The 26,275-nt window shown below is 43.6% G+C and overlaps 1 protein-coding gene across 3 annotated transcripts in view; it reads left to right on the top strand.

Annotated features, from left to right (window-relative positions):
- The window catches only part of LOC135388521 (E3 ubiquitin-protein ligase UBR5-like), a 272,129-nt gene that overhangs the window by 168,638 nt on the left and 77,216 nt on the right, over positions 1–26,275 (top strand). For 2 of the 3 annotated variants that reach the window (XM_064618108.1, XM_064618107.1), the window contains exons 32-34: positions 6,817–7,069; positions 14,070–14,132; positions 22,989–23,051. In XM_064618108.1, coding sequence (XP_064474178.1) covers positions 6,817–7,069; positions 14,070–14,132; positions 22,989–23,051 — 379 coding nt within the window. The remainder of the gene's footprint in view (positions 1–6,816; positions 7,070–14,069; positions 14,133–22,988; positions 23,052–26,275) is intronic. The other variant, XM_064618109.1, reaches the window with a different exon arrangement.

Raw genomic sequence — 26,275 nt, 5'->3', positions numbered from 1 at the left:
CAAAAACACCCGATAACACCCGAAGGCACAATCATCGCCCGATTTCCTCCCGAAGTACAGATTTAAAGATGTAATATTGTACGAAGACCGAAGCAACAAACGTCTTAATTCGGCTGATGCCGGACGTAGACTAACTAACTAACTATCCCAGTCGAACAGCTGATCCACGCAGCGCGCGCGTCTCATCTTTGTCACTCTACTACACCCCTCTTCTCATGATGGGACGTACCAGGCTGGACGTTTGCGCACCCTTTGGGGGTATCTAGGTGCTTGTGGCGCGTCATGTTCCTGGACTTGTTCCGATGTAGCCGTCGTGACTGCTTCTGGCCACAGTAGCGGATTGTTGGTCGGAGATGGCATTTGAATTGGGTCAGGTGACTCTGTCGCTACTCGGATCTTCATGTGATCAGCGTGAACCCTATGTAGGCGATTGTCAGCTGATCGAACTTCGTAAATAACCTTGCCAGTTCTCCGAACTACGTTTCCCTTGATCCAATGATGCTTGTCTAAAACATCGGCAACCCATACGGAGTCTCCGACAGCAAAACTGCGTTGCCGCGAGCTACGGTCATAGTAGTTCTTCTGCCTGCTCCTTGCACCCACCATGCACGGTTCCAAACCCAATCGTGTTGGTTCGTTGTCCAGGTCAGGTCGGAGGAGATCGAGGACTGACCTGAGCTGTCTGCCTACAACGAGCATACATGGAGACTTTCCCGTAGTTACGTGTGGTGTGATCCGATACTGTAGGAGGAAACTCTGTATTGCCTCTTTCCGGGTTCCTCCTCTCCGCAGTGCGTTCTTAAAAGTTCGCACAAAGTTTTCGGCTTGACCATTGGACTTCGGATGGTACGGTGACATTAGGATGTGCTGAATGCCATGCTGTTGCAGGAAGTCCTTGAAAACTTGACTGGTGAATTGTGGCCCATTGTCGGTCACAAGTGGCTCGGGAAGTCCCTGGCGAATGAAGATATCGTGCAACGTCACTGTAGTAGCAGGAGCAGAAGTTGACGACATTACCGCAACCTCTGGCCATTTGCTGTACGCATCAATGACGATTAAGTAATGTTGATTGTGGAATTCTGCGAAGTCACAATGCAAGACATCGAGGACTCGGGACTGAAACTTCTTCGGAACCAGCGTTCGCAACCCCCATACAATGCAGCCCTTCACAACTGTGAGTTCCGTTTGGCGGGCTGCGAAAAGTTCGGCATCTGGCGGAACACGTGAAGGCCAACCTTCCACAATGTAATGGTAAATTCGAGAGAAGAGTGGGTCTCTTGCGGTTTCCTTGGCTATGTCATCTGCCGAAACTGGAAAGTTGATGGTGGTAAGACGAACCGCCATGTCATCCGCGAGATCGACATCACCTTGAACGAACTCTTCGAACTGTGGATCAGGTCCCACTGCCAAGCATGACAATCCATCGGCGTTTGCAATATCTTTGGTAGACTTGTACTGAACGTTGTACGAGTAATTCATGAGAATAAGAGCCCACCTTTGTAAACGGTTTGCTGCTGTCACCGGCACGCCCTTGTACGGACCAAAAATTGTTGTTAGAGGCTTATGATCTGTGTACAAGGTAAAGTTGCGTCCCCACAGGTATTCATGAAACTTCTTGATGCCCTAAATAATTGCTTCCCTCTCAATCTGGGCATACCTTTTCTCTGTTTGTGTTAAGGTCTTTGAAGCATGTGCGACAGGACGCTCTTTCCCCTCGATCTTGTGGAAAATGACTGCCCCTAGTCCCTCTGAGGATGCATCCGTCGCAAGAAAGAGCGGCTTCGCAGGATCGTAATGAGCATGCGCAGCAGGGCAAGAAAGCTTCTTCTTTACCGCCTCGAAACTCTCGACGCATTGAGAGGACCATTCCCACACGCTGTCCTTGCGGAGTAGCGCGTGAAACGGTGCACACAGATCTGCTAATCCTGACAAATACCGGTTGTAATGCTGAATCATGCCCAATAAGGACTGCAGTTCTGACAGGTTCTTCAGTTCGGGCATATCCAGAATATCTGCGATCTTCTTAGGAGATGGACGAAACCCTTCCTTTGAAACGATTTGTCCCAAACACTCCACTTCGTTCTTGAAAAAGGCACACTTTTTAACCTTTAAGGTGAAGCCAAAATCACTAAGGCGCTGAAAAACCTTCTCGAGGACCGTAAGATGATGTTCAGCAGAAGTGCCTGTGACAATGATGTCATCTAAATAACAAGCTACGTAATCCAATCCAGCGATAACTTGCTCCATCACTCTCTGGAATACAGCAGGTGCTGACGCAATGCCGAAAGGCATCCTGTGGAATTGCAAAAGTCCCTTGTGAGTGTTGATGACTAGAACCTTCTTTGCTTCGTCGTCGAGCTCCATCTGAAGATACACTTCAGACAGGTCCAGTTTGGAAAAGATAACACCTCCATTCAATTTGGCGAAAAGTTCTTCCGGGCGAGGCAAAGGATACTGAGCAATATCTAGCTGGGGATTGACTGTTACACAAAAATCTCCACATACTCTTACTGCGCCATTGGGTTTGGAAACTACGACACTCGGTGTAGCCCATGGAGAAGCTTCTATTGGTGTCAACACGCCATTAGCAACTTGCCGCTCCAAGTCTCGTTCAACGGCAGCGCGAATGGAAAATGGAATAGGCCGGGCTTTGAAGAACTTCGGGTGGCTGTCAGACTTGAATTGAAGCTGAACCTTTGTCTTTGTGCATCTTCCTAAACCTTCCCTGAACACCGCCGGATACTTCTGTAATAGGCGTTCAGCAGCTTCATTAAGGTCAAGAACCTTACTAACTGCACAAACGAACATCCTGTTCAAATCAATCTCAAGCGCAGCTATCCAAGTGCGACCCAAAACGTTGTGGAAACCAAGGTTTCCACTCTCGGGGCATTGGCCTGTCCATTCAGCGACCAAGGAAAACTCAGCACAGTCAAATGAAGAAGGAACAGAAAAGGTTTATTACCAACAGAAGAAGACGTGACCTCCAGCCGGTACCACAGTCGAAAACACAACTCTCTCGAGAGCCTCTCGTCTTGCTTTAAAAGCCCGTTAGTTACTGTTGCAGTGCCCCCCATCGCTAACACGAATCCCACGTGTACGGATGGTACGGGTGATACCTGGGCGGTGATAGCTTATCACCCACAACGTTTACAGTGTTTGTTTGATTCCGTAAAAATCGCTTCTAACGAGAAATCACGGCCCTGCCACCTGACCTCCAAGTTTCTTCTCCCCAGAACGCTAATGGGCCTCTGGTTGAAACACTGGAGACGATAAGATACCGGACGAAGATCAGGTGTTCCAAGCATTTCGCATGTTGCTCTGTTTAACAGAGTTGCCTGTGATCCAGTGACTTGAAGATGAACATTATGGCCTTGAATCTGGCATATGACGAACTTTTCCTCACACCTAGAAATAGCAAGAACATTGGAGATATGGACAGTCTGCACCTTCCTTGCTGAAGAGTCTGGTGGAGTGCACGGCGTCGCTGTGTACACATGTTGGTGATATGTCCCCACTTTCCACATTCGTGGCATGATTCATTCCGGAAACGACAATTACTTTCGTCATGGTTGTGATTTCCGCAACAAAAACACTTGTTTGCAGTTTTTGTCTTCTGTGAAATGGAAATTTTTCTGACCACCGCCATGTCCAAGTCACGAGATACAGCTTCAGCAGCAAGGGAGCTTTTGGCAAGCCGTAGAGCAATTTCTATGGTCAAGTTCTTCTCTAGCACTAGCTTCGCTCGAATGCGCTGATCCCTAAAACCGACGATGAAAGTGATAAGTGATGAGCAGGCACGCATGTCAGATTCTGTCTCGTACTCGCAAGTCGCCACAATGCTACGCAGACGATTGAGGAAATCTTTCACGGATTCGCTGTCTTCCTGCCGAGTGGAAAAGAGTTTCGCGCTTTCGAATTCCTTGAATCTTTTCGGGACAAAGTGCTCATCTAGCGCCAAAATCAAATCTTCAAATGAAACCTCTGTAATGACTCTTGGTTGTACCAAGTGGTACAATAGCTTAAAAACCGCCGCATCCAAAGAGGCAATGAGAAAGCTGCGCTTGTCGGTTTCAGAGGTGACCCGTGCAACTTGTAAGGCAGCTGTGAACCGAATGCAATAAAACTTCCACTCATCCTTCTCTGGATCAAAGATCCCGGGTCTTTCGAAGCGAAGAACAGCGGCACCTTGAGGAGACTGCTGGTCGCCTGCAGCTGAGCCAGTGCGTTCCGCTGCTGAGCCAGTAAACATTCCCTCGGCAGAAGATAATCGCTCGTCGCCAATTGTGATACTGTACGAAGACCGAAGCAGCAAACGTCTTTATTCGGCTGACGCCGGACGTAGACTAACTAACTATCCCAGTCGAACAGCTGATCCACGCAGTGCGCACGTCTCATCTTCATGAGTCTACTACAAAAAATAGCGCCCGATTTTTACCCCCTGAATCTGAGAAAGGCATTTAACCCGAAAAAGTCACTCCTTACGTATATAGCACCGTCCAGAAATTCTGAAGTTCAGTTATTAACCGTCTCGAGTTTAAAGCACTCTCAAGTTCTGCTAACTGCTGCAAACCGTATTTTACGTATGATTTTTTTCTGATGCTTCCAAACGATACAGAAGCGTTCTCTAGACTGTGAACTGTGTGCAAAGAACAGGTTCTTACAACGTAGGCATGCAAATTCATTTCACTTATAATAATTATAGTTTTTCTGAGATGCGAATATGGCAAAAAACTTTGAACCAATGTCCACATCAATGTCCTTTCCACAACTTTGAACCAATGACAAGCTGAAGTGTCCGCGTGGAACATACAGGCTTTTCCTAAGACAAGTTTGTATCTGCTGCATTGCGGCATGTCAAGCACGTTTGTAGTAATGTTGTAATTGATCACGTTTTCAGTGCTTATGTTCAACAAGGATAGGAGAGTGTGGCTCTCTCTTTCGTTGAATGAACGCAAGGTCACAGCACGCGTATTGTGTGTAATGTACAAAATATTTTTTAAATAATTTTAAAAAATATTAAAAAATTAAAAAAAAAAACGTTTAAAAAATATTACCCTCGAGATTTTTCTATATGTTTTAGAAGTGTTGTGCTAACTTTCTACCTTGTCTGAAAATTTTTACCTCGATCTCCTCCGCACGAAACTTTTTGGTGAGTGTATGCATTTTTGGCAAAATTGGCGTTACCTTCATTTTGTTACTCTGAAAACATTACAGGTGAGATGTAAATGTTTCCTGTGTAGCTTGGCACGTCAGGATGTGACGTTCCTCTGTTACGTACAGCTTGGAAGAAACTTCCATAATTAGAAAGCGCTTTCACTCCTCCCCTCTGAGGAGAACACTCTGTTCAGTCCGCATAATATATAGAGGCCAGTGGAATTTACTCACATCATTTGTGAAGCGGGAAGAGTGGAACGTCCTGGGATGCTGGAGGTGGACGGGCTGTGGCTCACTCCAGGACATCTTCCGCCAAAGTCTTGAAATAATGATGCAGCAGCCCGAGTTGTAACAAGTAGTAACATTTAGTGATGATGAGAGGTATGTAGAAGTGAGTGGTAATTTTGGATGGTAAGAGGCCAAATAGGTCATTGCACAATGTTCTGAAGCAACATATGAAAGTGATGACAGACAATTACAACGTGGCACACTGCTGTGATGACGGGCATGTCAACTGATGATGACAATGATGCTGACACATTAAAGGCCCAACCGCATGAGGCGTTTTTTGAGTGGCAGAGCGCCAAGCTTTTCTCAGCAGCAAGCAACACTGGCAAAAAACACACAAAACTAACCGCACGCAGCGTTTCTACAACGGCGGATGAACGCGTCCCATGCGAACGTTTGTGTACTCTCTCAAGGAAAGAAACTCCACATAGTAACTTGATAAACACTTTTATTACCAGTGAAAGAATCTCAAACACAGGTGCTTTTGAGTGATAACATGTTATAAAGAACAAGATACTTAAAAAAGAAGAAGAGCACTCACTAAGCCATTTGTTGTGAATGCCGGTCCCGCTATTCACAAGGCACCCAAATACACAGAGCTAACGCACCATTCCGGTTGACATCTTCGTCAGGCTGTTGTACACTTCTCTGTGTGCTTTGCATGTTGGACACCCAGGCAAGAATTACGTTTCTAACATCAGCAGCAGTCTTCTGTTCTTCTGCCGAACGCGATCCACTCGAGCAGTCTGAGCAATTCCGCGTACTGCCACATATCGGGGCTCCCGAAAACTGGCGCAACTGGATGCACCTAACCCGGCTAATCCCTGATTGGCCACAAGCATGCGTCGTCCCCACCTCTTCCGTTGCCCGACGCCTAATATCTATTTGCCTCGGACTTCGAGGTGAGCGTCGTGCTTCTTCTATTGTTCGACGCTGCTCTGGCTGCCACTCGCCAGACGCAGGCAGGACGCTGGAGAAAAGCCTCATGCGGTTTCGCCTTAATGCACCCCTGCCTTGGGTGCCCAGTTGTTGATATCTTTATTGTCTCGTGTGTCACACATACTGACTTTAATAACACTCGACGACAAGGAAGCGCTTATCGCTTCTGTTTTGTTTGTGTGCTGATGATGATTGCAGGCATCAGAAAGTACAACTTTTAAGTTTTTTGTTTTTTTTTATGTTATGTCTAGCTGATGTATTTTATCAATATAAGAGCATTTCTCTTGGCTATTGATCTCTCTGCAGAACATTTTTATATTTAAGAATTGATTGTTGGGCCAGTCTGCATCTGGGTGCAGTTCCACGTCCAGCCTTCCTATGTGTTATTCATGTCGTTGTTCTGTGAATGCTTGCTCAGTGTTGTGTTTTGTGCAGTCTTATCTAGACCAACATCTGAAACCAACATGGGATTGGCTTGTAGCTGTCATGGACTCTACAGAAGCTCAACTGCGGTTTGGCTGTGCCCTTACTGGTGGTCACGCAGAAATGGGAGGTGCTACAGCAGGCTCCTCTCAGGGTCCATCACAGCAGAGAGGAAGTGCACCAGGTCGCAGGGGTAATGTAGAAGACCGTACGGCAACAACAGGGTTAGACGGGCGCAGCAGAAGGTCACGAATATCTACCTATGGTGAGTGGCTGGTTCTGTCCAATGTCTATGCAATGGCAGAGTGCATTTAGAGAGTTAAATATTCTTCAAACTTTAGATATTTCAAATACAGTGCAATTTCATTAATTTGACCTCGAAAGGGATTGAACATTTGTTTGAATAAAGAAGGAGTTTGAACTGAAGGGAGTCATTCTGATTGAGGGCCTGACGACTCGGAGAGTATACTAGCTGCATAGGAAATGTGTCATAGATCGCTAGACCTCTCCGCACATTTGCGTTCACATTCTCAATCTTGTTTGGATAAGCCGTCCCAAACCATTCCAAGCCGTTCCAAACCAAGCCGTTCAAGTACCATATATTTGAATTACCGGACATTTTTCGCTGTTGAAATACTCTACTGTAAAAGGACCCATTACAGTTCGAATTATCCAGAATTAAGAGATTTCGAATTAACGGCATTACACTGTAACGCAGTATTTTCAAACGTTTGTGTAGCCCCAGTGGAGACACATTGGTTCAGGTAGTTAGGAATGTAGGAACTAGGACAACTGCAGTGGGTAAATGTCTCTAGACCAGTTGGTTAATGTAAGTTGCTACTGTCTCTGCTATATGCACAGGTGCCAAGTTGTATACGACAGTTTACATCCTAGTCATTAATGGTATGGGAAGTAGAGACGACCATTACATTTAAGTGCAGAGAATACAATGGAATCTCACTAATTCGTACTCGCTTGATTCAAAATCCCGGTCAACTATAAGACTTTCTGCGGTTTCGTGTTCGCGCATGGAAATCTGACCCCATAATTCGAAGCACCAGTCCCTCACAACCTGCTTAATTCGTAAGATTTTCCACGGGATCGCCTGGGAGCCTAGAATACACGTCCTCGATGGCAGTAGCCAGTCAGCAGCCATACCCTCCTCGCCTTCACTTGTTTCCTGCTGTGAGCTGCAGAGGCCCCGCACACAACTGCCACTTTCTGTTATCATTACTTAATCGTTACAAACTGCGGCTGTGACAGTACGGTGTGGTGCCATGTGGAAGTAGGAAGCTCCCACAATAAAAGAAAGTTAGTCATCATTCACGCTGCAAAGGACGCAATATGTTCAAAAACGCGTCTTGCATATCAATTTGGTGCCCCACATCTCGCGAGGAGTTGTGAGAACAAGCTACAGTACAGGTCCTCGCTGGAACTGATAACTGTGAAGAATGTTTCACGTCCTTCAGTGCAGTGCAGAGTGCATTGAACTGGAAGGCAATCAGCAAACCTGTGCTGCAACTGTTACGGAAAAGGTGCTTAACACAAGCCATGTTTTCAGGAATGTTCATTTGGACTAGTGTTGTGCAAGAACTTTGTGGATGTGAACGGTACGCACAGCGACCTATATTTGCCTTGAACGAACGGTTACTATTGACGCCAGTTACTGTGCGCAGCCGATCCAGATAAGCAATTTTCTGCACCCTTAGCACTCTTCATGCTCAATAAAGGTAGGTTCTAGTCAGCTTGTCTGGGTTCACCCAATTTGGCAACGCGCTTAATTTGATTTTTTTTAACCGTCCGTGCGACTTCAGATTAACGAGGTTTCAATTTACCGGCTTCAGCAGCATCCGCCCTGCCAAGCATACCTGGGTAGTATTGTCATTACTGTAATGAAATTACAGTAATAAATTACTTTTTCTGGTAATTTGTAATGTAATTTAATTACATTTGGGCTGTAATTTTAATGACATTACTCATTACTTTTTACAAAAGAATCGAGTGTCTGTTCTGTGTTGGCACTTGCCAGTTGGCGACTGGCAAGTTAAAAGATTTCCAACGCCCACTATAAACGGTGACGCACTCAATAGGCACATGGATGGTCAGTTCCCTTTGACGAGCCAGTTGCCTTAGTTAGGGCACCCAAAAAGAAACGTTGTTCGGGTCAACGGTTTGTGACCTTGGAGTATAACTGTTTGTGGGCCCCATCCTCCGGACAATCTTCCTGTTGCCGTGATACATTGTGTCACCTTTGTCTGTACAATGTGGAACGATACGTCATACGTGGCACACTAACCTGACATGTAGAAGAGACAAACAGAAGAGTACAAGCTAACTGTTGTTACATTGTCAGCATGCATTTCCCCGGGTTTCGGGGAAGGCAAGTTTCGTCAACTTCTCTGTTTTTGTCGGTTGTGTCTTCCACAAAACTCGGGAACATGTATGCCAATAATGGTAAAGTACCTAATGACTTTGTAATGTCATTACTTTTTCATAGTAATTGTAATAGATGCGTATACGAAGAGGGGAGTCAAGTCCTGTAGATCACATAAACAAAATACAGAAGCCGACACTGAAGATTTTTGTTTGTGTCTTCTTCAGTGTCGGCTTCTGTAGTAATTGTAATGTAATTTCATTACATTTCAATTGCAGTAGTGAGTAATATAATTTAATTAAATTCTAACAGGAGTAATGAGTAATGTAGTTTAATTACATCTTAGAAGTAATTTACCCACGTATGCTGCCAAGGCAATGTAACTACGTCAGGGTGTGTTAACATAGGCTGCAGCTTCCCAAGGTTGAGGATAAGAGAATTTGAGCAAATTGAAATAGACTGGCAAGAACACATTTGTCACATGTACAGTGAACCCTCGTTAATATGACCCCCGATAATCTGACATACGCGTTTTACGACCATACTCCTGGGGAACAATGCAGTGAAACCTATGCAAATCCCCCCTGTTAATATGACAATTCCGCATTATGACCAAATTTTTTGGGAACGACCATGGTCGTAATAACGAGGGTTCACTGTAATTGGGAATAATATTTTCCTGGGGTGGTATTCCCAAGCTAACTGTCCTATTTTGCACCAAGCATAACAATGCCTGCACAAGACTGACATATCTACAGTTTCTTGTTTGACACTTATGGCAGAACCTAAAATAGTTGCTTCACGGCGCTAACATGAAACTAAAAAAAAAAAAAAAAAAAGAACCTAAAATTTTGCATATTTGACTAGTGCAGTAGATAGCCATATATGATGCAGTGTGCTTGTGATTGATTTGACCTCAGTTTCTGTTATCATTCCTGAGGGTATTTTCACTTATCTTCACAGTGTAAGCACATTCAGTTCCAGGGCATATGTTTTTCAGGCTTGTTAAATTCCCCTGTTGTTTGTTCTGTTTTGGTAGAATCATGCGCAAAGATGCAGCATTTTGGGAGTTTGAGACTTGGTAGATTCTGTTTAAAAGTGGGGAGTTGAATAACTTGACAAAATGTGTCCTTTCTGTCTATTTAAATCTACTTGTAGAGAATTGTTTTTCATGTCAAAATGCATTTGAAGTTCTGCCACCTGATGTTCTATAGTAATGGTAATGCTCACCAATGTGGGAAGTCACTCCATCAAAGTATTTTTGTTGTTTCCACAATTTCTGTAGCCACTACTTGGTTCATCATCAGCATTGCTGTTTTCATATAATCTCATGAATTCACTAATGTATTTCAGTTGAATAAGTTTTCTTTTATTGTACTGCATCTTCGAATGCAACAAATCTGTAGTGGTTTCACATTTTGAATGGTGAGAACACTTGCTGAAGGATTTATAAACATGCCCGAATGCATAGTCACTAGTGGTGTGTGTGTATTTAAATTTTGTAATACAGTCGAGCCCGTTCATAGCGATATTGACGGGAACGCGAAATCCGATCGTTACATGATAGTATCTTTAAAAACGAGTTTTCGAGAAATTGCCGCACAGGTTCACGTAAACGAAGTAGATCGCCACAAGTAGAACGCCGCTGAACAAGCCCCCCCCCAGCCCCCCAATCAAATATGAACATCTACAAAATCGCCCTTTGAATATTGAATCAAATTTCGAATACCACATCATAGGATTAAGGCTTGTAATGGTATATAAACTGATGGAACGTAATTGTTCTGAGGCTGGAACATGCAAACAGGCGATATGACGACTGCCATATTTCAACAGTTAAAATGCCCATGAGACTGGCATTATCACAGTTGTGTGCTTCTGATCCTTAGAAAAATGCCCCTCGATGTGCACTTGAGGAAGGCTAATATAATGTATAGATGAAACATTGTATTGGCTTAACATTAGGCATACATGCTTATCTGCATGTGTACGTATAGCCAAATCATTTTTATAATGGAACAGTGAATGTGCTGCTCTCATGAAGAAAACTGAAAGCCATAAAAAAAAAAAAAAAACTTGCACTTGCAAAATTCTTCTTGCATTTCACATTTGGACACTGAGCACCTGCACTTATATTCCAAGTACTGGTGAAACAGACAGACAGACAGACAGAATGGAAGTAAAGAGGAACGTTCAGAATGTGGGATTGGTTTTCTGATGAGCACATCTCAGCAAGTTGTCATGAAGGAAAACCAGAAGGTAGCAAGTGTATTTGTTGTATAGCTGTGTGTGTGGACTCATGAGAATCCATTTCTGATGATATGCATATTTTGGAACAGCCTCCTTCATCAGTGCCATAAAAGCACAATGCTCGACAATGCTGTATGGCTGTGCTTGTTACACGTGATAGTTTCTACGGTATTCGTGTTCAGTGCTGAAGGCATTCACCTTGCTATCGTCTGTAGCAACTGTGAATTCAACTTCAAATGGTTTCGTTGCTCTAGTTTGTATTTTTAAGCTGCACAACGCTGGAATTGGAGAAACTCATGACATCTCACTCCTTGATTATCGCTGTCAATACATGTGTCCATGATTCGAAGAAATATCGCTGATGAGTGGTTCTCACTCCAAGTGCAGCAATGTAAAAGGTCACGATTGCAAATCAAAACTGGAAAAAGAAAACGTGGAATGAAAGGTTCGAGGCGGATGTGGGGCCACTTGGTCGAGCTATGCATGCAATGGCACAGTGACGAGAGGTGCTCAACATCAACAAAATTTGGATTTTCAACCGGAAGTTAACCAAGCTGAAGGCCTCACGCGAGTCTTCAGAGTTTGTTGACAGTGTGTGTGTGTGTGTGTGTTTGGGGTGGGGGTGGGGGTCTGCAGTGCATATAACATCATGTGCATGCAGTTTACTCTGCTGTTACAGTGCTGCTGCCTGCCAGTAAGTTGGTGTTGCAATATTTAGAACGAGAACTCTACTGTTATTCTGGATGTAACGAACACGCGAGCTGCTATATGGACGAAGTGAAGAACAGAACCTTGAGCTTGAGGATGGACGACTAGGACAAGTTCCTCAAGATGCTCCTCAATCTCAAGGTTATGTTGCCCACTTCCTCCGTTATTCCACGGCTAATTTCAAGAAATCACATGCATCACTGTGATGAATATGGGGGAGTGCACATTTCTCACTCGTTCTCCAATGGGCAGAAAATGAATGCAAGCCCGGCTTCCCACATATCACCCAATGGACACTGTTGAAACATGTAAGGGAGAGCTCATGAGGTGGCACAGAACATTGATGGCATGAGGTGTGTCAACCATTTCCAGACGCAGAGCATTATTTCTCTCATTCCCCTTATCATTGTCGCTGTCTTCCAGTGGCAGTGCTGACACTTGGCTGATGATCTCTGTGATAATTTTCAGGTCATTTCACCCAATTGGGCCTGCTGTGATGTGAATTCTTTTCTCTAGGGTGTTGCACCTAACGTGATATAAAAATCACTACTTGTCTGAACATTATGGGGCCAACACTATTATCTCGGAGGAGATTTTGCCATGACGGGAGTTTGAGCACTATACATGTGGGTTTGTTTTGGCACACAACAAATGTAGTCCATTGAAGAGCCGCTATGGTGTGATACGATAAGTTAAGAGGCCCATTCTATTATAATCCAATTTATTCTGATCAGAAACAAAATTGAAAATTGTGCGAGTGAATGTTGGTTGAATTTGGGTTTTACTGGGTCAGGCCCAACCTATACGTAGGCCCCAATACAGTAAAACCTTGTTAATTCGGATCGCGTGGGACCGACGAAAATATCAGAATTGTCGGAATGTCGAATTATCGAACGGGCAGCAAAATATGAGGTGAACTAGCCATTATCAACGTACCTTTATTGTGAAAAGAACTGGGAGAGTGTGGTTTGCTTTGTACCGGAGATCTGAGCCTTTAAAACAACTTGTCTGAAGTGCTGCACTGCAGCAAAAGTCCTCCAATACAGCAAGGGCTTCCGCCATTAATCCATGGATAAGTCCATGGATAAACGAATTCCGCATATTCCGAATTCTGCGGATAAGTCCGTGGCGTTCTTTAAACCGTGCAAACCCGCCTTCCGATGCTTTGAAGGCTACGATGCCCGATCTTGCCGCAAAATTCCTGGCTTGGGTGCACATCAGGGGTCCACTCAGAGGTAGCTGTCCATCGACAGAAGCAAAGTGGCGCTGACAAGCTCACAGCCATCGCCATTGCACGAGTTCGTAATCCAACGAAGAACACCATCTTCCAATGGTCATCCATTGTCATCCATGTCAAAACAGCATGCAGGTAGCACAAAGACTGACTGACATACACGTGGTGTAAAACGAGATTTCACTTGAAGATGGCGCCTGACGTCACGTCGCTGATGACAATGACGATGCATCTACCACACTATGCCATTTTTTCTACAGTTTTGGCGTCCGCAGATGGCTACGGTGCGCTTCCCTCGAGCCGTGACTGTTCAAATTATCCAGTGCGCATGCGACTGCTGCCGAATTAAGGAGCGTTCATTCCGTTGGAATTGTGCAGACGTTTGCCGGGACCGCGCGGGTCGTCCAAATTATCAGAATTTCCGAATTAACGGGGGTCGAATTATCGAGGTTTTACTGTATCTGTTATCGATGGTTGAACTGAATTGTGGAATAATTTTCTTACTAGACTGTATTTATGGCAGCCAAATTTGTGCCCAGATGCAAGGACAGAACCTGCTTTTGGTCCTGAAGCAATAGGGAAGATGGTTATCTGTAAAGGAACGGGACATCTTCACTAGGGGGTGTGGGAACTGCACAATGCCAGCCTTATTGTGTTCCAAATTAAACAGCATGCTGTATTTTCATGTTTTTTTACCAGTTACTTCCAACATGGCCCACAGCTTTCAGAGGGGAGATGTTCGTCGGAAGCAAGAAAAACAAGGTGTGGATATCTGTTTTGATTCGTAGTAGCACAGCCTGCGAGAAAGAACTCATCTGTCATTTGTGACTTAAAAACAAAGCGGCTAGAGGATGTCCCTATTAGACCTGGGATTGCATGTTGTCCCGTTATTATTATCATTATTTACCCTCTGTAGTTAAGCTACATGTGATTTTGGACAAGGGTGTGCACTTCTCTTACCAGTGGTCACAAGTAGTTTACCACTGTGTGCTTGATACCGAAGCAGGGAATAGTGTACTGTAAAATCAAATATTTCAAAGTGCTGCATGAATCAAAAGAATTACATGGCTTCTTTTCTAGTGGGGCACACTCGAGGCGTTGCTGTTGTTGTTCACTAATGTGCTGGTGAAACAGTGGTGTGGGGCACAGAGCACTAGTTTTTATGAATTACTCACTGGCTTGTACCAGGCATTGTGCTTAGCACAGCATTACTTCTGAGGTCCGAGGTCATGTTATGTGCGTCCTTTTTTATGTGTTTGTCTTGTTCACCCAACATTGAAGGTTTCACTGATATTAAAATACGTCAGAAACCTGCCCAGATTTTAACTCTTTTTAAATAAGTACGTGGCTTGGCTCTTAGAGCAGCAAGTGCAAAACAATGCGTGTTGGCTGACTTGAAATGTGTCGAAGCAACGCGAAACAGGCGAGAACTGTAATGCTGTTTGTCTGTCCTCGTCGGGTTTACATTTCCTTGACACATTTTTATAGCAGAAGCTTAGGTTAATTCAGTAATTTAAAACCGAACAGCAGATACAGAACAGAACACAAGTTCTCAACAAAAAATGTTAGTCTTCAGTCTCGTGCAGTGTCAGTCGAAACACACGATGAAATCCGTCAAGCTGCACTGAGAGGTGACAATGGGATTGTGCACATAACGTTTGCTTCAATGGCTCCTTTGTGGAGGTGGATAACTTTGAAGACGATCTCTAAGCTCACAAATGTGAAGTGAGAATGTTGATCAGGACACTACACTATTAGTCCATTATACTTGAAGCCTGGGTCTGAGGCTTCAAGTATGATGGAGTTCGTCCACCAGCTAACCTGCGTATATGCCATCCTATCTGCTACACTATAGCCATGAAAAGTCTTTGTGCCTCAGTGCATTATAGCAATACACAGCCCAAAATATCACTTAGTTGCTGACTTTTGAACATATTTGTGGCTATCAGTCGTTTGGGAAACTTTGAGGTAAACCTGAACTTCCATGCCACTTTGTTTAGCCATTGCATAAAATGGACTTGTTTAGTCTGAATTTATCATAATTAATGCTCTGTGAGATGCTGCCGGCATCTTATACTAATTTCAGTTACACGTGCCATGTGAAAGGATATGGCCGCTAAGTATCCTAAAAAGGATAAGGAAATTCAACTGTCTTTTTTTTTTTAAACGTTACCCTTTTATTTCAACTTTACAAATGATGTTTTAGATCACTCGTAATCATGTTTAATTCGTTATGCAGTGCATTAGCAGCAACCGTGTGGAATATTTTGCAAAATATTGACCTATGACTCGAGTGCTATTTAATTTACAAGTGTGCTATAAATGTATACTGTGATGAAGGGCTCTCAAATATAGGAGAGACAGGCCACCGTGATCATAGAGAGAGAATGCTTTTTCATTTGCCATGGAAAACTTGTCTGCTATGGACAGGACGTGGTGCATTTGTGGGCGCACCCCAGCTGTACTGAGCTGTGCAGTGTCACTGGCCAGTAACATTTACAATCCTTCTAATTGGTGCTGACGTGCTTTGTTAAATTTGTTAAATTAAATGTCATGGAGTGATCGGACTTCCTGTTACAACGAAAAATAGACTTTTCTGGTCTGACATTTCTCCTTTGATATTGAATAACTTGTCATACGCAGTTGAAGTTCTGTCCTGGATTTCGTGCGGAATAAACAGAAGAACGATGGCTTCAAAAAATGCATAGTGTGCCTCAACAGACTACACCCATGCCATTTGACAGACATCATAAGAACGAAGAGCACAGTACAAAACACAGAATAATGAAGGGATGGCAAACATATGCACTCAATATTAATAGCCCAGGTAAAGGGTAGAGCAGAACACTTTTGCTGTAGAGCAGCTGAGCCTTTATTGTATCATGGGGACTAGTGATCATAACTTTTGTTACGAGGACGATGTAAAAAGGCCATTTAACCATATGACCGCCCTCCATGCTATGCTTTTAGATGCCAGAGTATTCCTCTAAGCTCAGGCACAAACTAACAGTCATGGGCTACTTTCGAAAATGAAATTGACTTCTCGTTGGGATGTTTTCCTGCCATTTCATTAGTTCGGTTTTTTGATTAATTTGATCTCACCTGATTTTGTAGTCCTGTCAGGATCTATTCAGCTGAACTCTTCCCTATGCTATCACGTTATACGACAGGGCACGAATACCTTGCATGAATCAGATGTTAAACGGGGTGTCTGCCAACCTGCAGAACCTGGAAAACCGGGAATTGTCAGTGAGTTTTGATGCAACTGGGAAAGTCAGGGGATTGTCAGGGAATTTGCCAAAAAGCAGCTCAAGTCAGGGAAAATCGCAGACAAGTGAGAGGCGATGTGCAGCGAATCGCGAGTGCTGAATAGCAGTTGAGCGGCCACACCGCAACAACATTGCCGCAAGTAGCAGTTCACCAATACGACAAGCTCAGAGGCAGAAAAGTAGGGCAGCCTCAATAATACTTACTAAATGCTCTGTTTATTATGAGGGATCTGTATCAAAACCTAGCAGCAGGCACCAAGTTCCCCTCTGTTTTCGTTAGGGAATTTGCTTGAAATAGTCAGTGAAAACCTGGAAAAGTCAGGGAATTTGAAGGCAGCAATTTGGTAGACACCCTGTCAAAGTAATCCTGTCATGATGAGACTAATGTCCTGTAGTGAGTAACTGCAGCGCTTGTAGTTGAAGCAAGTTGGCATTCCTGTGTTCAGGTGCACATGAAGATGCAACAGGACTCGGGCGATGTACAAATGTTTTACTTTACTTTTACATTATGATGTTTTAAGCTGTCTCAAGGAAAAAGCTAATGATGCTTATGGTATCGAGGTTTACCTTCACAATGGCTACTATCAGATGGCCCAAATCGATTTTATGCAGATGCATTTTACATTTGTTACACCCACTTTTACGTTTTTTGTTATGAATCCTAGACATGCACTGCTAGGGATTATTTGTGTGTGTACAAGACAGTCTAGAAAGAAGAAACTGCATGAAGATTGTTTAATCGTTTAAGCCTTGACGGTGTCAATTGACACAGCTTGAAAAATATGGCTGTACACAGCCTGTTTCACCGTGTTTTTCCACCCCCCGCAGCTTCGTCCCTCAGTATGCTGTCTTACAAGAAGGGCCACCCCCGTTGTGCCAACACAAATAAATCCCCCACAAATGATGTCCCCCCTCGACGCCAGTTCACGTGGTTAGCGATGTTCTTCGTGTTGATACACATCCTCCCAGAACCCCTTTTGTGTGTGAGAAATACTTACGACAGGTCTGCGACAGGTCCCGTGTTGTTTTTTGCAAACCCGAAAGTTAGTCTTTGGAGCCGGGAAAAAAAAAGGATCCGTTAGAGGTACAAAGTTGCAATCAATGAGTTTCGTGTTGTTGTATCGCCCGCTACAACTTTCTCTTTGACATTTTGGCTTTAATTATTATAATTAAATACTGACAAATTAATTTCACTTAATTAATTCATTACAAAACAAAAATATTTGGAGTATCCTCACACCACTGGTAACACTATGCAGTCCACCTTTTTGGTGTGCGATGAACCTTTTTTTTAGACGTTGGCTCATTTTTTGTGAAACACCCTGTATAATGAAGAAACAAAAGTAATGTTTTATGACAGTGTATCACAATCAGAATTGTTTCCATATTATTTCTGTAGCACTTAAACAGAAGGTACAATTTTCTTTTAATTCGCCTGGAAATCGTGTCAGGGAATCTGTGTGCTTGCAAGTCTTAATGTCAAATCCTAATCTGCTTTGCTATGCATTGTCGTGAACATTCATCTCTCGGCACTTACAAAGTGAAGGATTTCTAACTTTTTGTATATTAATTTGAGCCACTAATCCATTATGGCATGTAGATTTATTAAGTGCTACTGCAGCAGAGAGTATGGTCATGTCACTGCGAGCAAAATATTTTACCAGTAAATTTTTCTAATACTACATGGATTGATCCCTCATAAATGAATTTATAGGGGAATAGGAGGGTTGGTTCTCTCTGCAGATGTGTCGTGTCTCTATTCAGTACAGTTAATATAGTCCCTTTTTGATTCTAGCCAACTTTTCTGCAACTTCCATGCCGTTGACCAATTTGTACTGTGCTGTAGCAAATAGTATTACGTATTTGATAACTTGAACACATGCGAACTAAAGCGGAAACTATGCATACTTGTGAATCCGCTTATTAGTTATCACCAATTTTGCCCACGCTATCCATAATTGCCCCAAAAGAGTAGTGTCCCCTCATCTTGAGATGTTTAGAGTTGCAGTTCTTTTCTATTTCTTTTGGACTTTCAGTATTGTTGGGAGATTGTAACTGCTCATTAGGAACAGGGTGTTGCTGTTGGATAAAGGGCACCAAGTATGTCAAAGAACTGTAGAAGAGCAGTGCAGGGGCTTACATAAAGGACCGGCCGAACAAGAAAGAGCAATCCACCCCCTTTTATATATGGTATGGCAGATCCTCACCTCCTTGACCTCAATGCAACATGCTCACGCGTTTCCACCACCGAACACTGAGCAATTGAGTTTTAACATTAAAGGGGTTGTGACACTTTGACATGTGTGGTTCATGCGGAGGTGTACCTAAGGTATGGGAAGTCTGGCTTGTCTGGGTGCCACTTGAGTGGTGTCGCAGACCCACTTACATAATGGCATCAAATAGAGACAGCGGTGGTAAGGCTTATGATCTGTTCTGTGGGCAGATCAGGGGATTCTGCAAGCTGAAACAAAGTAATACTTTTGTGCTTGAGAGCCTGTGTGGGTCAGGACAGGTTCTGCGACCTTCCTTTGCCAAGTGGAGAAAGAGAGGCAATTCGCTGATCATGCCACATACCAATTTGCCGCAGTGAAAGCAAGGAAGCTTAAGTTATAATTTTCTTGTAGTGCAATTATTTATTTTGAGCTGTGTTCCAGATTTATTTTTAAGTCAGAAAAACTGTTAATTGCAACATTAACAACCTTGACTCGTATTTCTTGCTTGATAATATGGTAACGTTACATTGGAGATGGGTGTTAGATGCTTTAGCAGGGATGCAGTTTCAGTGCTTGCGATGGGTGCCGTGTTCCCTGGATACGCCATTGGGTTCATGACATCACGCACATACTACTGCATACTGCGTGACAGAATATTGCGAAAAATAAAAATAAATTTGTTTTCTGTGTGTCATTGCTGGCAAGATAGAAGCCCTTAAACTTATTGGTGTTGAGCTCTCATATCAGAGGGAGCTTCAGCAAGTCCTATTGGCTCTCATAAGCACGTGACTGCTCCTGCTACCACCTCTGGCATAAATGGCTGCCATGATCCAGATAAGTTTTTGTGTTTGCAGCGCTAATTTTCTATTTATTTTGCTACTCCCTTTTGCTACAAGGCTTGGAGCCCGGTTCACATTACTTTTACGTTTATCTATGGGACATAAGCCAAAGTGTCACAACCCATTTAAGGTATCAAGTAAAAGTCATATTGAAGAAATTTCATCCGGATATCCTGATGTGGATGCAGACATGAACCTGACGTCACAACTTGTGCACTGCCCCCTGTTTCCCACTCCTCCTTGCTGTCCTCTATCCATCTGTCCAGTCCACATCTGTATGTCGCTCATCAGAGATGGGCAGTAACTACAACTACTAACTACCCCCTGAAATTGTACTAGTGTAACTACATCATAGCCCCAATAGTTTAACTACCTTGGCATTGTGCGCTGTGTCCAGCTTAAAGTACTTCGACGGTTTAAACAGGACGATGTGCTCTACGTGAAGCAGAACTGCTGGATAGCATTCTGAGCCCTGTGTTTTAGTCGCCTGTTTTTTCTTCTTTTTTTACGTTTAATTATCCAGACATTTTTATTGCCTCATATGATTACGTTGCAAGTTTCTCTTTATTGACATTAGACCCGAAGTGTAAATTAGAAATTTGTAGACCGTGTCGAGAATCAGCAATCGCAACTCTCTCCAGCAGTATGTATGGCTCACGTAGACCTTTCCCCAGCTAAAAAAGGAAGCGTGCACGCCATCAACGTGCTGAGTGCGCACTACCAGAGAGCACTCCAACGTAGCCAAAGAACGAAAGTCTGGTTATCTATCGGAAATCTATGTACCGTAGTCTAGTTATACAGTACCAACAAGCCCAAACGCCCACCTTGCTAACATACATTTCTAGTATAACGGGACATTTCGAAGTGGTCCAGCTTAAGTGCTTTAATTAACAGTCTAGTTATGGAGTGCCAACAAACCCAAACGTCCACTTTGCTAAAATAAATTTCCACTAGCACAACAGGACGTTTCGAAGTCGCGTTAGCGCCCGTCTTCGCATCTTCTGTCCGTCGTTAGTGAGCATCAGGAAAACTTACACACACTGGCTTGACGTAACAATGAAACAAAATGTAATATGACGTTTCGATGCCTGTTCGGGCATCATCATCAGAATGAAACAAGAAACAGTACGCCATCCGAGTTCTACCTATAGCTTAGTCATGACCTTGTAGCAATCAGGTAGTGGCCCTTTGTGACTGTTACATGCGTTATCATTACGGTGAATGTGCCAAGATTCCAAAAATTTTCTTACCCCCCATCTATGCTCGTGTGCCACGGTCTTTGCATTGTGAAAGTCAAAAGAATGACCTGTTTTTAGCATGTGCTCGACAAGTTCTGTGCGGTGATTCACAGCCGGTGGTTTTGATATCTGTTAGTGAGCATCGTCGGAACAGGAAAGGGACCCCTTTCCGCTGCGAGGAAAGGAGACTCTGACCCTTTTGCTGTGATTCGCCGTGTACCCGGATGAACATAAAATATGCACATGTGTGTCTAAGACAAAAAATTATGCCAGCATGCCATGTATCGTGTTTACTTTTTCACAGTCACAGGGAGAGCTATGTAGCAGATTGGAGACAAAGTCATAAAATGCTAATTAGTTTTAGCCCACAGTAACCTAACTACTGTAGTTAACTACAGGAAAATGTAGTTTAACTTACAATAATTACATTCCCAGAGGTAGTTTCTAACTACTTTTCAACTACTATGCAGAGGTTTAACGACATGTAGTTAACCACTAGCCATCACTGCCGCTCGTAGCCACAGTTGCTTCGCGGTGCTAACACAGAATGAAAGAGATAAAGAAACAATTTACCCATTGCGCTGCTGAAATACTAGATCACCTCATATAAAGTAGCATGCTAGATGGGAAAACTCGCCCATGGAACTCTCTTGACTTGCATGTGCCACCCCTTAGAATCTCCGACAATGCTGCTCAAGCGTTTACACTTCATTTATTGCCACTACAAAGCAGTGTTTGGTTGAATTTAGTGCAAATTTTTGCAAACAGAAGCTTAAAATCAATTCTTTACCAGCAGCCCTTCTGAAAGTTGGTGTGCATTTCATTAAAGCACTTTTACGCGAGTGCTAAAATACGTTTGCATCGATAAACCTGAGATTGTAACACACGTGTGCACATATGTTTTTCGCATTTGCACAACACCAATGTGATGGGTTCCGAGGCCATACTGTATAAGTTTTTTTTTCCACATGGAAAATGTATTCGCGTTTTGATCGGCCACTGGCGCAAAAAGTATTTCGTGGGCACTTAAATTTGCAATCCCGTCAGATCAGTTGTGATACTGTGAACGGTGTACAATCTATTATGGTCCAAAGTGGGAAGAAGACTCTCGTAGGTCGAACGCTACTCTCTCCACAAGGCATAGCCACAGTTGCTTCGCGGCGCTAACGCGGAATTTAAATGAAAATAAATAAATAAATAAACTCTCTCCACAAGGACACTAGCCAAATAGCTTCGACCTCTAAATAGCCTCGGACGGTTACCCTTCTGGTTCCCGTTGTGAGGCCATAGGTTCTGCTTTGCTTCGTATACTGCGCCGGTACGCGAGTGTCGTCCAAAGCTTGATGGAGAGTCCAGGCCCGTCTCCAACAAAGCTGGACTTGCGAGCTAGTATCCTGAAGCTGCTGCATGCTTCGTAGCAAATGGAAGTGTATACTTCACTCAAGCTGTGTCCAGCTGTGATGCGATCTGGATTTGAAAAAGTTAGAATTTATCACCGTAGTATGCAGGTCTGCACAATAATTTGTCAGTGTGATTTAACATGCATACAAACTACATGTGAAATATCCTGTATTAAATAGGTACTTATCCGCTACTGTTGTTCTTACCTGCCTAACTTGCAAATTTCCTTCTCCGTTCTGAGCGTCATATCGGTTGTCATGTTCGTGGGAACTTAAATTCGCGATTTTGGGAGCACACACGAAAAACGAGAAAAACAATTACATGCAAAAAAAAAAAAGAAACGCTTATACAGTATGCATGCAGTGTTTGCCTTTGCCCATGAAGCTTTATGCAAGTAAGATACAAATTGTGTGATGCACTTAATCGTTCAGCACCCATTTGGGGCATTGCTCATGCATTTTGAAGTACCGCTGATCTGCTCAACCTGCAGTTTAAATATGTCATTATTCAATTTGATTTTAGAAATTTTGATGTGTATGCACAGCGTTTAAGCGTAGCTAGGTTGATTTTTGTGAGCTTCAGTAGTCCTAAGTCCATCGGGATGTGTGACCGCATGAGGCAGTGTTGTTTCTGAATGATGTCCCCTTGTCCTCCGCAGTTGTTTCTACCTTGCCTGGCCAGTTGTCCAGTTGGAGGCACCAGAGGTGTGCTAACCTGAGAGGTGAGCCACAGACATAATTAGGTTTCACATATAAGGAGAGAACAATGTTCTGTCATCCAACTGTATGATTCCTAAAGTTCTAGAAGAACGTTCAGAAGAAGAAAGTTCAGATAGAATGCTGAAACAAGGATGATGTAACCATTCCTGTTGCATGTCTTCCTAGCACATTTCTTGAGAAGTAGTGTTGTATGTTTCCCCACAAATGGTACCAAAAGTAATTACATGCTACGCAACAGTGATGAAATGCCGGTTTAGAATGAAATGCCTCTCGAAGAAAGTAACAGGTATTGCTTGCGGGTAATCACACACACAAGCAAAAGGAAATCATCAACTACAAAAGGATAAGGAAATTGTTGCCACTACCACAAGACTAGAGGTCCTTGTATTGAGAACCTAGCTGCTCCACTTCTTATGGAAGCAACTGATGGTTGTTGGCACACAGATATAGTGTCTGAAGCAGAAAACAATACCTTTTTACTAAGGAGTAAAATTGCAAGGGTAGTTATATTTGTGTGCTTGCAATGCCTACATATGAGTAGGGCCTGACTTTTTCGGGTTTTATTTTTGGCCAAATTCGGGGGGTAAATATCGGGTGATATTTTTCATTCGAAAATTCGGGTGCATTCGGGTTAAATCCTGTTACGGCATATTCTGTCGTCAGGAATTCGGGTGTATTAGGGTGCTTTTTTTTTCGTTTAATAAAAATTTGTCTTAACATGGAACTAATGATAAGCAATGTTATCAAACCTTATTTTAATGCAAGCTTATGAGTGTGCCACGCGACCCGGATGTTTTCGGGTAGATTCGGGTTAAACCCGAATTTTACAGATTTCGTTCGGGGGGTAAATATCGGGCGGATACGGGTTTAACCCTAAAAAGTCAGGCCCTACATATGAGCTGTGAACGCTGCAGTACCTGCTTCATTGAAGGCTTTTGTTCTTCATGTCCTGGTAAGAGGTTGAGCATCGAGCTCTGTTATGTTGGATACATCCCTTTCAGAGCTGGTGTCTTTTGCGGCAACAATTACTTTTGTTTCTATATGTCCAGAAGTGACATCCGAGACCTCTGCAGGCAATATTCACAGCTTAAGATGGTTATGCTGTGCCATTGTTGTGCTTGCTAGGTTAACACGCTATGTCAGTGAAATTCTTAACGTTGAACTCACATGCTTCCTACATTCTGATCTCTTGTGGAGCTGATGTGAGCGTATGTAGTCCCGCCACCCACCGCTCCTATACCTGTTGTAACTAGCCTCCTCACCCTCCGTCACTGAGTCTTGGTGACTTGGCTCTCTAGTGTTCGGATGCACTGTCGTCCCAGTATATTGTTAGCCTGCCCTCTTCATCCTTCATCATCACCCTCATCATCACCCCTCCACCTCCTCACACTGCAGGATACTGACATCCAAGCACACAATGGAGAGGGAGGATTAGTAAATGCCACACAAACCACTATCATATGCAGGGGCTGCATCGCAGTGCACATGCATTGGAACGAAGCATAAACAACAACTTTATTTTTTCACACTGAATGCCGATATGGCTCACACACACCTTGCCATTCAGATGGGCATGCGAGAACCTCCATTAGTGTGACTGTTGAAATGCACACAAGCTACGAGGCACTGCAAGAACGGAGCACAAAACTGTGCGACATCTTGCTCTAGCCTTGCTTGTGGCATGCAAGTGAGGTATTGCACTTCTGATAAGCAATATTTTTTGTAGCCTTTGGGTCAGTTAAGACTAAGCTTAGTCTTAGAGTAGTCTTACCGTATTCGCCCGCCTCAGCCAGCATGCCGCAAAAGTGGAGGGAGTCCAGCTTTGAGGTTTCCAAAAGCGGGTCTTCAGCGGCATGCCTCAAAATTCTAGGTCCATTTTTTTCCCATCGAAAGACTTCTTTTTTCTTTTTCATTAGAGGGAACATGCTACTACCATCTTTATTGAAAAGTCTTCTGCTCCATAAGTTAGTGAAATGTTGCCTCTCACGGCAAAAATATGCTACCAGATGCCATGTGGACACAAATGGCAGACGACGAATCACAACCAAACAGTTTCGCAGAAGTCCTGATGGAATATGCCACTGTCTTGCGCATGCTCCATTAACATTTTATGAAATGGCGGATTGACGAGGAATTCCAAACGCCCTTGCAGCACCACTGATGTTGCCTCCGACTTTTCAGAACGTTGAGCTTGAATTCGATAGAGTAACTTCAGGTGTGAGATCGCCCCTGATGTTTCTCGCATGTTTGCTCACCATCTATAGCCAGTGTTCCTGATGCTGACGTCGTCGATTGTCACATTAGCTGTGTGTCCATCTTCATTGCTTCTTGCGCTAGCACTTAACTTCAAAGACGGAAATGTCACTGCGGCTATCAACCTTAATCAGTGACGTACCAATGTGTTGGCATGAGTCACACACAGCCATTCCTGGGGATATTCCTCTTTGGAAGGAAGATTCTGTGGTGCCTGCTACTTTATTAGTTATCACCGAAGAAAATTTGCCTCAGATCTTACAGCGTGTCACAAAATATGGGGTTTTGCGGCATGCTGGTCTCCCCCTTGATTGTATGCAGCTTGCTGGGCTGATGCAGGGGAATACGGTAGTTAGTAGTGTCTCAATGCTCAGTATCACAAACCTTAATGTGCAGAGGCATAATAACGTTTAATGTGCAGTTTTTTTCGTCCCTGTCACAACTTCCATGTGGTGTGGAGCAGAATAGCATAGGTATTACAGAATTTCTTGCAGCGCAAGAGTTGGCACACAAATATACGTAATTGAATCAGTTAGCACATGATAATGTCATGTGAAGCACTCTTAGTTTTCAAGATGAAAAATACAAACCAGATGTAGAGTTCAAGTCCCCTCTTAATGTTTTGATCTTATCATCTTCCTAGTCTTCTGCGAACAGAAAATAGGCTGCCAGCATGATGCTTGCTTGCTTGCTTGCTTGTTTTCCTTTTCCATATGAGAGTACATTGCCTACATCCCCACGTGGCCTGTGCCTGCAGGCGGCACACTGTGTCGATAGTAAAGGCCGACCCGCATGGCACGCATTTCATTCCGTCAAACACTTTGTGAAAAGAGACCATATGATATGCGGAACCTGAATACACAGAGCAAACCACACTGTTGCGTAAAATATGAGGCACTGCGTGACTGGCTACTGCGCATGCGCCACTCTTATGTGCGGCATGAAATTCATAACCCTATTGACGCTCTGTTTC

The sequence above is a fragment of the Ornithodoros turicata genome, chromosome 3, assembly GCF_037126465.1.
Source record: "Ornithodoros turicata isolate Travis chromosome 3, ASM3712646v1, whole genome shotgun sequence".
In the NCBI taxonomy this organism is placed as follows: Eukaryota; Metazoa; Arthropoda; class Arachnida; order Ixodida; family Argasidae; genus Ornithodoros; species Ornithodoros turicata.
The sequence above is the reverse complement of the archived record's forward strand: the minus strand, read 5'-3'. Positions and strand labels throughout refer to the sequence as shown.